The sequence below is a fragment of the Hemicordylus capensis genome, chromosome 4 (assembly GCF_027244095.1).
Source record: "Hemicordylus capensis ecotype Gifberg chromosome 4, rHemCap1.1.pri, whole genome shotgun sequence".
Taxonomy (NCBI): Eukaryota; Metazoa; Chordata; class Lepidosauria; order Squamata; family Cordylidae; genus Hemicordylus; species Hemicordylus capensis.
The window spans coordinates 69,966,645-69,985,209 of NC_069660.1; the positions used below are offsets into that span (position 1 = coordinate 69,966,645).

The 18,565-nt window shown below is 42.5% G+C and overlaps 2 protein-coding genes across 10 annotated transcripts in view; both read right to left on the minus strand.

The window, feature by feature from the left end:
* Nucleotides 1-76: 76 nt before the first annotated feature.
* Nucleotides 77-9,089, minus strand: SNRPE (small nuclear ribonucleoprotein polypeptide E). Its single transcript, XM_053250617.1, has 5 exons — nucleotides 8,839-9,089; nucleotides 6,912-6,938; nucleotides 5,220-5,282; nucleotides 3,332-3,410; nucleotides 77-346 (listed from the first exon to the last, which is right to left on the minus strand). Exons 1-5 carry the CDS (start codon nucleotides 9,034-9,036, stop codon nucleotides 291-293), a joined length of 423 nt encoding a protein of 140 aa, XP_053106592.1. The 5' UTR covers nucleotides 9,037-9,089; the 3' UTR covers nucleotides 77-290.
* A 6,579-nt stretch (nucleotides 9,090-15,668) lies between these two features.
* The window catches only part of ZC3H11A (zinc finger CCCH-type containing 11A), a 42,652-nt gene continuing 39,755 nt past the window's right edge, over nucleotides 15,669-18,565 (minus strand). For all 9 annotated transcript variants that reach the window (XM_053245417.1, XM_053245416.1, XM_053245411.1 and 6 more), the window contains one exon: nucleotides 15,669-17,653. In XM_053245417.1, the coding sequence (XP_053101392.1) occupies nucleotides 17,395-17,653 (259 nt within the window). In that variant the 3' untranslated portion in view covers nucleotides 15,669-17,394. The remainder of the gene's footprint in view (nucleotides 17,654-18,565) is intronic.

Consider the following 18,565-nt stretch of genomic DNA (forward strand, 5'->3'; position numbering starts at 1 on the left):
ACAATTTCTTTTTTTCTATGACATTGCACAACTTGTAAAGATTTCGGCACAAGATGATTTGGATAATAAACACAGCTTTATCTGTTAACATAAAAAAGTTTATTTATCAAGAACTACAATACCACTCCAATGTATAAAAGTTATTCAAAACTATGTAAGCACAAATGAAATAACTGGGTCATTCTTCTCAAACATCAAGTCAGAAGTGGGAATTGACAATGTTAACTACACACTTTCTTCCACTGGTTTAAGGATTAAAATAATCATCAGAGCACAATGGATGGCGATTTCTAGTTAGAAACACTTTGTAGAAGAGTAATATTGTCCCCCTTTAACATGATTCGACCTGCAACAGAAAGGAGCGCTGTTAGACCTACATGAACAAGACCATTGCATCCTTTTTCTATTAACATTTTTAATCAGATTTCAGTAACATGAATGATCCATAGCAATAGTGAAATGCAGCACAGAACTTCCTAATAAATCCGTTTGCAGCTGTACAGTGAACAGACCATAGCTGACTTCATATTTTACAGGAAATCATTGTTTCCCACTACAATGGCAAACCTTAAAGAGTGGCAGACTTTGTATGAAACTTTGTATGAAAGCACTTGCTTCCACTTTAAGAACAAACTGTAGTTCCATGTTGCATATGAATACAGGGAACTTTATGTTAGCTAGAGTGGGATATTGAACTAGGATCAAACTGTGACTTGATACTGTTCAAACGGGTTAGGATTAGAAAGTGGAAATCTTCACTCTTCTTCTCCTGTATGCAGAGGGGAGGAGTTTGGGAGCACTAGAGCCCCTTACTCTCCGAGGCTGATTCTCATAGATGGAAACCATGGTTTCCTGTTGCAGCTGACTCATTTCAGACATACTAACTGACAACTGTAATATTCATCAACTGTAATGAAGTATACAGAACTTTCATTAAGCCTCCTTCCTTTTTCCTTACCATCTTTCTCTCCAACATCTGCAATTAGCTTGCTTGCCTAATTAAACTATATGCCAGTGATACTTGGGAGGATAAAACACTCAAAATGTTCCAAACCATCAGAACAACTGGCTCACCCAGGGAATCGCATTCCGAGCTCGAAACGGAATGCAAATCCTGTTCTGTGCACAACCCTACAGATTATATATGTAAATATAATTAAGTCTTAAGTCAGTCAATATGCACATATTTTTATGTGCCACACTAATTTCCCCTTTATACTAGCATCTTAGTCCAATAACTGGTATACAGCTTTTACTCCAATACCAAGAAAACACACAGACACACACCTACCCACCCACCCACGAGCTTAAGAAGATGCCACTAATCAGTATCTGATTTACCAGATTCTTAGATCCTTAGGAGATAGAGATTTTTCAACCTACCTATTTATGAGTTGCATCCTGCATCAGATGGCAGGACCAACATTTCACATCTTTGGACTGGCTTTAGCTGAAACAGCGCAGATACCAATTCTACTTTCTGGCAAACAAGATAGAGTTTGCTAGCTTTGCTTCACTTGCTAGAAGACTCCCAGGCTTAATATGAACACTGTAAGCATAGCACTGAGCCACAAAAGTTCAAAGGAAGCTAAGTGAGCGGACAGTCTCTCCCCCACCTCCTAATACAGGGGTAGGCAACCGTGGCTCTACAGCTGCTTATTTTATTTATTTATCAAATTTATACCCCGCCCAAACTTACATCTCTGGGCGGCCAACAATTAAAACACATATAAAAGTTAAAACAATTCAACATATAACAACACTTATAAAAGTTAAAACACAATAATTTAAAAACCATAAAATTAAACAAACAGTATTTTTTAAAATTAAAAACCTGAGAAAGCTTGGATAAAAAAAAGAGGGTTTTCAAATGTTTTTCAAAAATAGCCAGAGTTGTTGTTGAATTATAGGAGAACCCTGTTATTCATGGGGAGAGCCAAACCATGGATACCGAGTAATGGAGTCAATGAGTTTGTGGAAGTTAGGTTCCTAAACTTATAAAATCATGGTAAAAATCAAGGGTGGGGGGGAAGTAAAAAGGAACCAAATGAAGTGCCTTACCATGCTCTGTGGATCTGTAGGTGTCCAGCCATGCTCCCCAAATGCCCCCTTAAAGTCCCATATGGGGTAGTTGGGAATCATGACATTTCCCATTTTTTAAAAAACAAATGAGCCACAAAATGACTCCTGAACACAAAATGGTGATAGGAAATTACCTATGCAGTCAGTTCTGGAAGGGGTCACACTTCCCCAAAATGAACAGGTTCGCAGTCTGGGAGTACTTCTGAATCCACACCTCTCCCTGGTTTCTCAGGTTGAGGTGGTGGCCGGGGTGCTTTCTATCAGCTTCAGCTTATACGTCAGCTGCGTCCGTTTCTCGAGAACAATGACCTCAAAACTGTGGTACATTTGTTGGTAACTTCCAGACGGGACTTCTGTAATGAGCTCTACGTGGGGCTGCCTTTGTACGTAGTCCAGAAGCTTCAGTTGGTTCAGAATGTGGCAGCCAGGTTGGTCTCTGGGTCATCTCGGAGAGACCACATTACTCCCTTGTTGATGGAGTTACACTGGCTGCCAGCAGGTTTCCGGGCAAAATACAGTTATAACTTATAAAGCCCTAAATGGCTTAGGCCCTGGGTATTTAAGAGAACGTCTTCTTCGTTATTTGCCCCACCGCCCACTTCGGTCGGTCTGTCTCCAGTTACTGCCAGCTCGTCTGGTGGCCACACAGAGACAGGCCTTCTCGACTGCTGCCCCGAGATTGTGGAATGCGCTCCCTGCTGAGATACGATCCTCCCCATCTCTATTTTTTAAAAGCATTTGAGGACCCATCTCTTCACCCAAGCTTTTTCAGCTTTTAAATTTGTAGGTTTTAATTTTATGCTGTTTTGAAATTGTTAAACTGTTTTAACCTTTTATCTTTGTTTTAATTGTTTCATATCACTTTTAACCGCCCAGAGACGAAAGTTTGGGCGGTATAAAAGTTAAATAAATAAATAATTTCTGGCCCTCTAGGATATGTGGGTTTTAACCCTTTTGTATGTACAACTCCTATCATTCGCAGCCACAATTCAACAACCGTTGGTTGCCTACCCCTGTCCTAACAGAACAGCTTAACTGTTTTTAAGTTAAGATAGCTATGCCAGAACACAAGAACTCCCACACAGCCTTCTTGTGCCAGTAATCTTTCAAGCTACAATTTAAGCTCATGGAACTGGGTTGAAACTTCCAGTGGTTTTGCACTGAAAAAAGGAAGATAACCGCTGACTTCTTGTTAATGACCAGAAAGAAAGAGGCAGCTAAATGCCCCCTATACAACAGCAACACTCACCCAGCTGTTTCCTTGATTTTGTCTTGGAGTGAATCTCTTCAGCATCATCCAGTACCAGGTTCATATATTCATCAAAGCCCTGTAGTAAGCCAAATACAGTTCAGTGAATTCCCATGGTTCAAAGGGAAGCAAGGTGACAGGAAAAGTGACAGCTGCACCAATGGTGGACTCTGGTAATCTGCTAATTTCAACAAGAAACAATAAGATCCCCAGCAAACGATACAATATCCATGTAATGATAAGTTAGCCACAACTTGATCCAGTGTAGTTCTATAATAAAATATATCTGCAGTCTAATATGTAATTAAATATGTTAATATTATCTCAAGAAGGCAGATCTGGCCACGGATACTCATGCCTTAGTTACGTTGCGGCTGGTTTACTGCAATGCACTCTACATAGGGCTGCCCTTGAAGAATATTTGGAAACTTCAGTTGGTGCCGAATGCCACGGTTCGCTCTGGAACTGCTCACTTGGAGTATATTACACCTATTTTGAAAGAGCTGCACTGGTTGCCAACTTGTTTCCAGATCCAATTCAAGGTGCTGGTTATTACCTTTAAAGCTCTTAATGGTTTGGGCCCTGGATAGCTGAAGGACCACCTTTTCCCAAGGGTTTCTGCTGACCCAACAGGATTGTTGGAGGGGCTTTTGCTCCATGTGCTGGTGTTCACAGAGGCTAAATTGTCATGCACATGGGACACGGCCTTCTCTGTTGTTGCCCCCAGGCTCTGGAATGCTCTCTGTTACTGTCTGCTCCTTGACATTCTGAAAGAACTACTAAAGATTTTTTCAGGTTTTTACCCCTTAGAGGCTGCCAGGTTTCTCAGCTTTCTTGCTTCTGTTTATTTTTAAAAATAATTTTGTGTGGGTTTTGTTTTTAATGTTTAATTGATTTTAAGGTTTTAAATATAACTTTTATGGAATTTTATTGTATTTTAACTTTTATAATGCATCTCAAGGCAACTGCAAAAGGTGCTATAAAAACTGAATAAAAATAAATAAATAAATAAATACAACATTGGAGGGCTGGTAGAGTCCATAGTATGGAGAGTGATGTGATATAATATAAATGAGTCCATATATCCATGATGGTGACCTCTGTTTGGCTTTAAGTCTTTCTCAAGTGAAAAAAGGCCTTGGACACCTATGGCCCATACAGCATGGTAGGGCACTTTATTTGGCCCATTTTTACATTTTGGGGGTGTTTTCGGGATTTTTTAGTCTGGGAACCTAACCCCTGAGTTCTCACAGACTCCATGATTCATAATACACGGTTTTGTTACCTGCGGTAATCAGCGGGAAGGGAACCCTGTGGATAATGAGATTCTCCTGTACTGAGTTGACACTTGAAACTAACTGATCACATAATATGGCTGAATCTGTCCAATATGGATATGAATCAAGACATACATGCTTATTTATTGCCGCACATGCTTCAAACTTTTGAGCAGAAATACACATTTAAAGTCTGATCCAATAAAGTGGTAGTTTGTTAAATCTTAAGTGTGGTTAGAATGAGTGCTGAGCCCCCACACTCCCATTTCCTCAGTACAGAACTGTGGTACAAGGGTTCTGGTTAGCTAAACTAGAGTTTTGCATGTCATTCATTGCTCAGGAGTTGTTAAGATAAGGTTTACAAACAAGATGAAACCAGGATCAGATCCTGATTTTTAAACCACAACTCTCAGCTGTGGATTATTTACCAATCACAATTCCTTCCTTGCAGCTGAGAATGTGATCAGAGGAGGGAGTGCACCACATTCTGAACTGGCCATTAATCTAGGACAGAAAACTAAATTTACAAAATAAATGGGACCAATTTTCAAGTACGCTTTTAGCGATATTATTGTCATTTGGGGGATGGGCAGAACATCTGTAATACTCACAATAATACAGCCTTCTATCCGCATGTTCACCTGTTCATACAACCACACCTGGATCCTGGACCTCTGCAAAGTGAATCATGAAGGAAATATTAAGAATATTGCTTTTCAAAGCAGTTTACAGAACAGAAGAAATAAAAGAAGTTACATCACTGTTCTAGACAAATGTCCACAAATCTATTTACTAAATATTCTGGCAAGGTGGGACACCCAAAAGCATGCAAGTCTCCTCCCACTTGTTTTCTGTAAATTGCAGAGAACTTTGGGAGGTCTTCTTTGTCACATTAAGCTTTGGAGCAGACGGAGTTTCTGCCTGCTCCAAAGCTAAGCATGCTTTCCTCTCCTGCAAAAAGGACAGAATGGGGGCAGTTCTCTCTATCATGCTGAGCAAGAAGACAAAAGCTTAGAGATACATGGCCCTCCTCTCTTCAGTACTTAGGAGAGTGTGGTTCTCTGTCATGCTGAGGTCTGGAGTGGGTAGAAGTAGCAAGAGAGACTTGTCATTGCTCCAAAACCCAGTGCAGTGCGACCCCCAACATACACAAAGAAATTAGGATTGGTAGCAAGCAGAAATAATGGCTTAGTACCAAACCAAGCCAAAGTTTTATGACCCTCAACTTCAAACCATTTTAGTTAAGTACTGAAGTCACAACTACTGTATTTCAAAATACTCATGCTTAGTTCAGGTTAGAAATCCATTTCCCAGACATTTTATACAGTGGCATAAACATACTAAAGCTCCAGCTAAACTTTCTGCATACCCATTTTAGAAGCAAGGTGGTACTGCTTAAAAAAAAAAAATCTAAATCAGTCATACTCTGTGGTGAAATTACTCAAGAATTGGATTTGGACTCAGGAGACCTACATTTAAATAGGACAGGTGTGAAGTGTTTTCTGTAAAAATGAGAGATAATGACAAAAAGTAACAGGACTAATAAAAATGTATTAGAAGTTTACAATATGTTTTAATATTAAAACACCATTGTAAGCAACAGTGCCTAGAAATCCTGTCAGATCAGATCAGCACTTGTGGCCACAAGAATCAATTTTGGAGCTGGGTCATAATCAAGGCAGGATATAAACGGCTTAGGTCCTGGGTATTTAAGAGAGCATCTTCTTTGCTACAAACCCCACAGCCCATTGAGGTCATCTAAGGAGGTCCGTCTCCAGTTACCGCCAACTCGTTTGGTGGTCACACAGAGATGGGCCTTCTCAGCTGCTGCCCCAAGATGGTGGAATGGGCTCCTTGCTGAGCTATTATCCTCCCCATCTTTGGCTATTTTTTAAAAAAAAAACACATTTGAACCCCTTTTTTTTAACCCAAGCTTTCTCAGGTTTTTAATTTAAAAATACTGTTTGTTTAATTGTATGGTTTTAAAATTATTGTATTATTTTAACTTTTATATGTTGAACTGTTTTAATTTTTATATGTGTTTTAATTGTTGTTAGCTGCCCAGAGACATAAGTTTGGCCGGGGTATAAATTTAATAAATAATAATAATAATAAATGTAATTATAAAAAACCAAAACTCTCCAACCTGATCATGTTCCTATTGCCACTTTCCACTTTAAATCCAACCTCAAGTACTAGTAATACAAAGTATAAAGCATATAAAGACTATCTTCACATTTTATATAACATTATATATATAATATCTAGAATATCAATAATTAATAAAAGTTGTGTTTACTTACATTTTGTAGATATCTGAAGATGAGGTTCTATAATATGCAATTTGAGGAAAGGCACACACCTAGCAACCAGATTTTGACAGAAACATTGGCATAAACTCCATCTCCCAACACTATACCTAGGCAGTATTTTAGAAGCAACTTTAGCACAACTTGAACAACTGCTAAACATTTGTACCATGTCCACAACCAAATCCTATCCTAGGACATCAAGTTATATATAACTCAGATCACAGATGCATTTTGGCCTTTGTCCCTCAGGATGCTGTATTATCTTTACTAGAGGAACACTGGGACCTCAGCCCTTTATTTGTGAGTTGTTACCTGCTTTCCAATAGTCTGCTTACATCTGATCTGGAGAACGGTAGATATAATATATTCCTGATTTGGCCATCTTGGAGATATTCTCTTACCTCAAAGAACTGCAACACCATATTTCACCCTCCTATAGGATACAAGCAACCTATTGTCCTGACTGCTTGTGTGGTGAAAGTCAAAGGGGGCAGAAGCTTCAAGTAGCTTGTTCAGTGTTCTTATTTTACTTATTTTCAACAGGTCAGATCCCTCAGCTTGCAGGTTAGTCTCTAGCACTACATGTGTGTTTGTAACTATTGTTTAGCATATTAGGACACTGAAAATTTAATATACTTGATTGACATTGAAAACCCTGTTTTATTTTTAAAAGGGAAAGCCTTATATCAGGCTTCCCCAAACTGCGGCCCTCCAGATGTTGCTGAACTACAACTCTCAGCATCCTGAGCCACAATTTATTGTGGCTGGGTATGCTGGGGGTTGTAGTTCAGCAACATCTGGAGGGCTGCAGTTTGGGGACGCCTGCCTTATATAATACACTTTACATAGTTCATTTTGGGTCTCTGAAACAATGAAGTTTAAATATGCTACAGAATTTCCCCCAGGTTTTCCCTATTTTCCAGGGGGCTAAGGGGTTGGGAGTATGTGTGTGTGCACACAGACACACACACTCTATGGTTGCAAAATTTCTGGAAGATTTATACCTCTACACATAAGGACCCAGAGTTCCCACACAGGATAGCAATCGCAGCTGGAGCATCCATTCCTACTTCAGAAGATGCCTTTCAACTTTAGGTAATGGGGCCACTTGCAGTTGCTTCCCCAGTTCAGTTTCAGCTATGCTCAGCTCACCTACCCTCGCCCACACTCCAAACAGATCAGCTTATTTCCATCACTTGTACACTAAAATTAGCTGCAATGGCTCAAGGAAGAACCAGGGTTTGGAGAGTAGGAAGAAGACAAGAATATCGTACTTCAGAGCAATACTATAATATGCCAATCATCACTATTCAGAATATTTATATACTGCTTTTCAACAAAAAGAGTGAGCACAGCAATGTGGACACAGCAGTGTTTCCTGTAACAGCGATTCCCAGGTGATGCCAATTAGAACTCCCATCATCCCCAGCTGCAAAGACCTTAGACTGGGGATGATGGGAGTTGTGGTTAACAACATCTGGAAATCCCCGTTATGGGGAAGAGTGGTCCCCTGTCCTCTTAGTATGACGCCACAAGGGAGACGTCAGCAACAGTCAGTGGAGGGACGCTATACTGTGCTGAATAGAGACAGTTGCTCCCCACCCCACAAATGGAAGGGTAGCATGATAATTTTAAAAGGTACCCTTTTGCTTATTCTATCTAAGCTGCCTTGGGGAGCTTGCTGGATCTAAAAGCAGCGCTGAATGAGGAAGGCGGAAGTTGGCAGTGACTCGCCCCCGCCGGGAACCCCCCCCTTCACTGCCCCTCAAGTTTCCCGCTTATTATCACTAAGATCCCCGCGGCTTTCCCTCCTCCACAATCAGCCCCCGCCCCGCCCCGCCCCCACCCCTCTCTTGCGCCCGTTTTCACGCCCCAGGTCCATCCCGCTTCTGCTTTTCACGCGCCAATGGAAGGATACGATGGGCTGCACCATCACCTTCTGCACTTTCTGACCCTGCCCGCGGTACGCCATGGCCGAAGATTGAGCTGGGACACCACACCGCAAGGCTGGCACGGATCTCCTCTCGCCACCAACTCGCACGCGCAAACCTACGATCCCTCGTCGTACCTCAAGTTCTTCCGGCACAGACAGGAAACAAAGGTCCGTTATGATCATAGAGATGTCGGACGCAGGATCATAGAGTGAGAAAAAAGGGTTGTCTTTTGTGATAGCGACGGTCGGCTACCAATGGGCTGCAGACTTAATAACTCCTTATTGCAACTTCGGGTTCTTGGTTGGAGTAAGCTAGCAGAATCCTCCATGGGCAGGGCAAAAGCGGTGCTCGCACGTGATGGGACCGGAAGCAAAAGTCAAATAACCGGTTTCAGGGCTGCAGTGCAGACCACCACCACCCTATTTCATTTAAGTCCTCCACCACGCCGAATAACCTGTAGTCTCCAAAACATGTTTTTCTCTCTCCTCCGTATCTTTCCTCTCCTCCTCCACCTCCCGCAAAGATTTAGTGAGCAGTTCCTCCTCAAACCGTCCACCTCTGACTGGCTCAGAGGGTCCCCTTCTTTTGAATTCATCAACTCCGCTTCCCAATAAACTAGAATGGATCCCGCGCCCCCGGACAGGGCTCATCCCCTTCTCTCACGCCGGCAGGGCTCCTATATCATAGCCTCGGGACAGGCAGAAATGTAACCCGCCCTGGGCCAAATTGGGAGGGGCGGTATAAAAATTCAATAAATAGTAATAAATGCAACACAGTGAGATGCCCTGGTGGGGAATGAATCACCTTTTGAGTTTCTGCCTGTTTTGCAGCCCTTTGAAGGCACAGGCGGCTTCCCCAGTCAAAGCCTAAGAGTGTACAATTTGTTATACCAAATGTATACTCTAATAAACTCTGTGGACTGGACTCTCTTTCACCCCACTATTTCTACTTAAATTCCGACCAACTGGATATTAAACATAGAGCTTAGGCTCAAATCCTGTGCACACTTATTGAGAATAAATCCCTTTGAACTCAGCGGAATTCATTTCTCAGTAAACGTTTGTAGGGTTTATGTATGGATATATTTGTATCCTGCTTTCCATTATAAATAAGTGGAGTATGCAGTGTTAATCTCAACTTGTTCTCATGAGAAACGTACACACAGGACAGGAAGCCACAGTCCAGATGGAAAATGGTGAAACAGACTGGTTACAGATTGTAAAGAAGACTAAACTAATGACAATGGGTACAGCAACCAGCCTCAGAATCGATAATGAAGACATTGAAGTGGTGGATAGCTTCTGCCTTTTAGGATCGACCATCAACAGTAAAGGATCCAGCAGTCAAGAAATACGCTGCAGACTAGCACTTGGTAAGGTTGCAATGAAGGCCTTGGAAAGGATATTTAGATGCTGTGATGTGTCTATACCTACAAAGATTAGAATCATTCGGACAATGGTTTTCCCTGTGACACTCTCTCGATGAGAAAACTGGACCTTGAAGAAGCAAGATAGAAAAAGGATTGGCACATTTGGACTTTGGTTCTGGAGAAGACTTTTGACAGCCAGGAAAACAAACAAATGGATCATAGAACAAATCAATCCAGAATTTTCACCGGAAGCACAAATGAACAGGCTCAAACTATCATACTTCAGACACATTATGTGAAAACCGAGCTCCCTTGAGAAGTCCATAATGCTGGGAAAAGTTGAAGGAAAGAGAAGAGGAGGACGACCAGCAGCAAGGTGGATTTACGACAGCAATGAATGCACCACTGAGAGACCTTAAAGGCCAAAGTGAAGACAGATCATCCTGGAGAGAATCTATGTGGTTGCTAAGAGTTGACAATGATTTGATGGCACTTAATCAATCAATCACAGTGAAGTGTAACAATATATCAATATAAATAGAGCAACACTGATCAAAACATTAAGTAAAACAGGATAGAAGGTAAAATCAGAATTGTGCTCTTAACACTCTCCTTTCAAATTCTGACCAAGTATGCACTTCTCTCTTTTTAGGAACATAGGAAGCTGCCATATATGGAGTCAGCCCATTGGTCCCTCCAGATCAGTGTTGTCTACACAGACTGGCAGCCACTTCTCCAAGGTTGCAGGCAGGAATCTCTCTCAGCCCTGTCTTGGAGAAGCCAGAGGGAACTTAAAACCTGCTCTTTCCAGAGTGGCTCCATCCCCTGAGGGGAATATCTTACAGTGCTCACATGTACTCTCCCATTCAAATACAACCAGGACAGACCCTGCTTAGGGGGACGAGTCATGCTTGCTACCACAAGACCAGCTCTCCTCTCCAGTTAGCTGTTCCTCCAACTGCCCAATTAAAATATCTATTCCTCACCTCTTTTGAAAGCCAGTTTCTTGATGGCCTTCTGTTCTGGCTTTTACACCATCATTTCAGACAGTGAGATTCAAGCACAGAATCTGCCTGTAATATAATTACGATGGATCAAATTCTTGCTTGAGTCACGCAGACTGTATGATATATCCATATGGATGGAATATATATAGATTTATTCTTTGTTTATTATATTTAACCACCCAGAGACGTAAGTATTGGGTGGTATAAAATATGTAAAATAAAATAATAAATAAAATAGAAATTTACATATGGCCCTATCCAACCCCAGCACAGCATCCCTCCAGTGGCTGTTGCTGGTGTCAACCTTATGTTTCTTTTTAGATTGTATGCCTTTTGGGGTCAGGGGAGCATCTTATTTATGTATTATTTATTTTTCTGTGTAAACTGCTTTGAGAACTTTGGTTGAAGGGCAGTATATAAATATCTGCCGCTGCTGCTGCGGTAGTACTGTGATCCTCAAGAGTGGACTCAAAGGTGTTTAATCCCTGCTTCACTCAATGTCCTCCCATATTTCATAAAGAATGGGTAGCTTCCCTCCAATTCCTGGGCTGGGGGAACCTCACATTCTCTGCTATGTGTTAACCCGGCCCGTGTATCCCTGTAATAGTCCTTTTATGCAGGTTGAGTAGGAATTAGAGGAGCACAAAATCAGGCAGGCAGGCAGGGCTAGGTCCAAAGCAGCATCAGCAGTCTGCTATTACAAATACTCGCCTTCTTTTTAGAATGGTGTTTCATGTGCGCATGACCAGGGTACAAGGTTTCAGTTCCCACCCTGGCAGATGGGTGTTACTTGCATGCCAGATATTTGGACATACGCCCAGCTGACCATTGTCCTGAGCCTCCATCAAGGACCAGGGCTACGGAAAGAGCCCTTTCCCCTTTGCATAACAGAACAGCATACCTTACAAGACTCCTGATAGCATGGCCAGCAGGAGGAGCAGAATATTCTCTGAACCCTCTTTTGTGTGTGAATACCAGCAGATAGTACAATAGTTTAGAGTTCACAAATCATGGAGTTAGCACAGCTCCCACTCCCTTAATCCAGGGGTCAGCAACCCCTGGCATGTGTGCCCAAAGTGGCACACAAAATTATTTTGAGTGGCACTCACACTGACTCCTGAGAAGAGACTGCACCACTGAACGAGGAGGACGCGTAGGGAGGGCATGGGTGGTGTGTTCTCACGGGCAGCCCTCCCGTGCTGCTGCTGGTGGCACCAGTGGGCTCACTACCCTGGTGGTGGTGATGGCAAAGGTGTGACAGGCTGGCCTCCTACCCCACAGCAGTGGCAGAGGCATGCCAGTGCTGTAGCCAGCTCCAGCTCCCACACTCCAGCCATGCCAGTGGCTGGGAAGCAACAGGAGCACCACTCACCGCTGCAGATGGGCAGCGCCTCCTCCGCTGCTGCACACCGCCACAAGCTGACCCGTGGTGGGGAAGGGAGCAAGGCAGCCCCTGGCAGGGCAAGGTGGCTTCTGGAGGCAGGGCGGCACGGGTTCTTGGGGCCCATCCATCTTCTTGTAGCTCTGCCCCGCCACTGAATTGAGGAGGAGCCAGTTCTTCTGTGCTAGATCATCCTTTCCCCCATATCCAGAAAGAGAAACTAAAAATCTATCCACACCTATATCCAGAGGCGGGCATTACTAGTGGGGAATTTCTCAGAAACTCTGATAGTCCAGAAACAACAAAACCAGTAAGATCTGCATTTTAATTTATTTTAGAATTAAGCTTATTAAGCATTTTAAAAAACACTAGTGATTTTAAGCCCATTAGATTAACGGGTGCTAGTAGACTGGTTTCACATGCTCCTTTGCTGGCGCGCGAGGCTCCCTCTTCATTACCCTCCACCACGGCAGCTGCCTGCACACCACCTCCAGCGAGGGTGGCAGGAGGGAGGAGGAGACAACCCTTCACACCCCGAAGGAGCAGCGGCGCAAGAGGCGGCGGCGGGCTTCAAGGGCCAGCCTGAGAGGGGCCGCCAGCCGCAGGATCCTTCCTGAGGGAGGGAAGGAAGGAAGGAAGCCGCGCCGCCGCCTGTAGCCACAGAGAGCCGCGGGTAAGGAGGAGAAGGTGCTCTGTGTCCGGGGCGACGGCTTCGCACCCCACCCACCCCCACTCCCGCTTTGCGCAGCAGCAGCAGCGTAATGCCTGCCTAGCCCCAAGGAAGGAGAGCGGCTCTCCTCAGGCACTGCTTTGGTCAGGGCGGGGAGGGAGGAGGGAGAAGCGGCGGCAGTGGCGCGTCCCCCACCCCCTGCAAGCGGGCTGTGTGTGGTGTGGCGGGGACAAAGCAACGCCAAGGGATGGAGTGCCCGCCGCGACTCATCCGGCCATTGACTCTCTGGCGCCCTTTTTGGACTCGGGAAAGGGAGCGGAGGGCGGGGGGAGGTGGGTTGAGTCTGCTGCTTCATTGCCGCTTCCAACGCTCCCAACATGGCCGCCGTGTCTCTGCGGCCATATCTTTCTCGGACGTTCTGGGCATGCGCTCTGCGCATGCCCAGGACGGCCGATAAAGACACGGGCAGGGAGACACGGGATTACACCGTGGCTCTTTATTATAGAGAATTATTTACTTGACATACAACAATAGTTTCATTATATGCAGAGATCTCTGTGTTAAATAAAACGTATTACTGGCACGCAAAACCTTAAATTAGTGTGACTAAACAAAGACCTGGCACAGCACTTCCAAAAGGCTGTTGACCCAGGTCAAGGGCACAGCTATAATTGAACAGGGAGTGGGGGGCAGATGCCCCTGGGCCCTCACAGCAGGGGTGGGGGGACCTGCCATCTGAACAGCAACTTGCTCTTTACTTTCCTTGTCCCTCTGAAGGTGGGGAGGTGTGGGATGGCAGAGGCCATCTTCACTCTTGGTCCCAGGGCCCACTCCAACCTTGCTATGCCTCTGGTAGATAGTGATCAACAAGAATGTAAAAAGCACATAGAACAGAGGTGATCTGAATCAGTATTATATTAGGAATGCAATCCTATACACATTTGGGAATAAATCTTATTGAACACACTGGAACTTATTTTGCATAAACACACAGAGAGCTGCAGTGCCCAGAAGCAATCCTACACACATTTACCAGGGAATAAACCCCACTGAACTCGGTAGGACTTACTTCTGAGTATACCAGCTTTGGTCCATTTTGCACAAGGTTTATGCCTGCATATCTTAATATAGTCCATATCAATAATGTGGTAATAGGTTTTTTTCCTTTTAGAAACTCAGGAATTGTTGCCAGGACACCTAGAAATTAATGAATGTACTAGAAGATAATACCTGTAAATAGTTTCAGCTTACTTTATGCAGAATGTGAGTGAGGGCATGCACTCTGCCTTAATTTTATACCACTGTTGAGGTATTGCACAAAGCTTTCATGGACCTGGTTGGTTTTATATTTGGATGGGAGACTACACGTGTGAGCACAAGATATTCCCCTTAGGGCAGGGATCCTCAACATTGGGCCCCCAGACATTCTTGGACTTCAGCTCCCATAATCCCCAGCCAAAAGCCACTGGGCCTGGGGATTATGGGAGTTGAAGTCCAATAACATCTGGGGTCCCAACGTTGAGGATCCCTGCCTTAGGGGTTGGGGCCACTCTAGGAAGAGCACTTGCCTCCCTGGCATCTCTAAGATAGGGCTGAGAGAGATTCCTGCTTGTAACCTTGGAGAGGCTGCTGCCAGTCTGGGTAGACAATACTGAGCTAGACGGACCAATGGTCTGACTTAGTTCATAGGAACCTGCTGTATATCATTTTGCATGTCAGATCCTGATTTATTTAAAACATTTATAACCACCACCACCACCACCCCGAGTACACTACTGCTAAAGGTGGCTCACAACAAGAGGTTATCTTTGTTCAGGATACTCAGGAGCCATATATTGATGTTGCAAACACCTCCATACACAAAGAATACATTCTACTTCTGCATGGATATGTGTGAAAACATTCCCTCGTATGCAGGCAAGTCCAACAGAAGTGCCACTAAAAGCAGTAAGGAACATTTATTTACTTTAGGATTCCTGTCATAATGAAACCACTATTCTCCTCCTGAGTAATCTTTATTGCTCAGAGACCAAAAATGTATCATCCTTGTGTAACACGATGATGCATTCTTAATTGTGTAACACAAGTATGATACAACTGGGTGCACACATTTCTCAGCAGCACAGTAATGAGAAGTCTTATAACACACAATTGCCAACATTAGCACATACAATATGGAGGAACTAGGGAGCACAGTAATAGGTATACTCTTTATCAGTGACACACACACACACACTCACTCGTTCTTTGGCCTCTATCCTACACACTGATATACAATTTTGGGTTCAGAAGAGGCTGAGGAACCCTGACATATTGTGAAGTTCTATATTTCCCTTCACCACATGAGTGGGTGGGTGTGAGAGGAATAGGATAAAATAAAAAGCACATTTCTTACAGTATTTTTATTTAACACACAAATACTTCTGTCTTGAAGAACTGTTTAAAGTAATGGTAAACATGTCTGATTCAGATACAGTGCTTTAAATAGAAAACAAAAATATTAAAATGTACAGAAATAATGAGAATACATAAAGTAAGAGGAATCTCATTTAGAGAGAAGTGAAAAAACCAACAGAAACAGAACATTCTTCTTAAGCAAACAGGAACTACTGCAAATGACATAGAAAAAGTCTTTCACAGTCTCAAATGTTTGTCATTTACTTTCATACACAATCATCCAGAAGTTCTATTGTGAGAAGTCCTTAGTCAAGGATCATTGTTTCTAACTTCTTTGGAGTAATATCTAGACGAAGTAATTCCTTCAGGGCAGACATCTTAAATACATTTTAAAACCAAGTCTCTTTTCAACTTTCCCTCTACAGCCAAAGCTTAACGGTGAATTTGCAGAGGTATACTCTGCCCCCCCCTCCAATGGAACATATTTACAATAGAATCAATTTTTCCTGGCTAGGAACACAATCAGAAACATATCCTGCACCATTCCTATACATAGGTTTAAGCAGGATTGAATTTAAAAAGTAGCAGTAGCAATAATGAAAAATGTGATTATACAAAATATGGAGGTAACAATTAACAAGAATGGTAGGGTACACAATACACCCACATTGCCCAAGGTGCACTGCAGACAATAAAAACAACCCTCAAATGCAAATTAGAAGTGCAGTTCTTGAGTGCTGAAGATGGATGCCAAGAAATGTTCACAGATGGGCAACTGAGAACTGTACAGATTTGGCAGAAGTGGTTGCATACGCAGAAACAAGCCCTCCAGCAGCCTTACCTGCAAGAGGACAGCATTCCAAAGCTTTGCTTAAGTTGACCCATGCAATGCCAGCAGAGTGGGTCACCATGTTTTTAAAGTAGGCAAAAGGGAAGAGAACCTGAGAATAACTTTGCATACCCTTTATGGGAAGTTTAAAAAAAAGTTTGCTAAATGAAGAATGTTTATCATTTGCCTCATAAATTTATTTATGCTAGTGAAACCACTCAGGTTGGTACAGAATGATAGGGGTGGAGGGAGGACAAAAACATGCCGTTCAGTATCTTCTTTGAATATGCTGCATCTTCAATAAAGAGGGATTAAAGCCCGACCTACACTGTGGCAGCATGTTTGGTCCAGGATTATTTACTTCCTTATATTTTAAAAGGTACTGTTGACCTAGAATCAAATAAAAAATAATTGCATAATTAAGAGTTGACATAGTAACTCCAGAATTAATATAGAAATTATCCTCAAAGTCACAAAGCAAGAGGAAGCTCTGAAACTCATGAACATGAATCTTTCCATGCATGGCTGGAAAACAAGCCATATTAAGAGGTTCATGATTTCACTGACAGTTCAGTAAATATCTTCATGAAGATCACCAAGTTGGCAGAGCAAGTAGACTTTAGGAGAGATTATAAATGGCCTTCCCATGTTGAAATTTGCAGTTTTGTTCTCAAAGTAAGGTGGGCATGATAACAGGATGGTCACATGGGGATGTATCTCTGACCAGCAGGGTAGTTCAGGATGATCTAATGCAGCCAATTTTTTCAACCAATTCACGTGTGCTTTAAGACTTGTCATAACTCCTTAGTGAGGAAGGGGTAATCTTGGTTATCTAATCAAATTTACAACTTTAATTTTATTTTCAAAAGAATAACTATATGCAAGAATCAGCTGTCAATCATTTCAGAAAGTTCAAGCAGGAGATCATCCTCATCTTTGCCTGGATCTAGATCAATCTCAGCTTCCAGTTTGCCTCCTGAGATCTCCCAGATCAGCTTCTCAAAATCATCTTCAACTGATGAGGGTGTTTTCCCAGCTCCCGTTGAGCTCAGTCTCCGTGACTTCACTGCTGCATTGGAAGAGGTTGGGTTTGTTATCTCTGCCTGCATTGTGGTGGCTACTTGGCTATCCATACGCAGCTCAGAACTTCATAAAAAAAGATGGGCGGGGGGTAGGGGAGAGAAAAGGGAAAAACATTATACATTTCCAAGCAGAAAACATATCCTGCTTAGATATTTGGAGAATTACAGACCTCAATGGAATTGTGTGATGTGTATTATTACTTGATTTATATCCTGTTTTTCTACAATTGCACTCAATCAAACCATCAAAATAAGCAAATATAAATTTAAAAAACTATTTACAAAAATACAGATAATTTTAATCTGTAAAATTTAAAAAAACACACCATTATCCAATCATAACTAAAAGCAGCAGTATGAAAACTAAGGCAGCTTAACACAACAAAAACAAGAGCAGCATTACATACTAAATACCCGTTCAAATCCCATCTAGACACTGGGCTAGGTTCCCAACAACATTCTGGCAACTTCATTTTGTACCCATTTGTAGTTTTCAACACTTTGGAAACTACAGAGTATTACAAGTAGTCCATTCTGTAACACAAAGTTTAAAACTGTTTCAGATCTCTAATTGCAAGCATATATGAAGTTAGCTATAGATAGGAAAGTCAGGGTCAGGGTAGGTAAATTAGAGATGTTTATGGTATAGTGACATCTAGACCATATTGTGACATATACATGGGTTAGCAGGAAGAAAGAGTACTTCCTTTGCTGAGCAAAGAGGCACTTTTTAAAATGTTAATTCTCATATATTTAGCAGGGGGAGAGCAACTGTCCCTATCTAACCCCAGCAACAGCATTCTTCCATTGGTGGTTGTTGGTGTCTACTTAATGTATCTTTTCAGACTGTGAGCTCTTTTGGAACAGGGAACCATCTTATTTATTTTTCGAGGCAAATTGCTTTGAGAACTTTTGTTGTAAAGAGGTATATAAATATTCATAGTAGTACTTCCTGGAATGTTTCATAGCATGCAAT

Coding starts and splice junctions, on each gene's coding strand:
- SNRPE (XM_053250617.1), bottom strand. CDS start 9,036: ATGATCATAACGGACCTTTGTTTCCTGTCTGTGCCGGAAGAACTTGAG. Junction 5,283..6,911: donor TCTTCAGATATCTACAAAAT/GTAAGTAAACAC, acceptor TTCACTTTGCAG/AGGTCCAGGATCCAGGTGTG. Junction 347..3,331: donor AAAATCAAGGAAACAGCTGG/GTGAGTGTTGCT, acceptor TTTCTGTTGCAG/GTCGAATCATGTTAAAGGGG.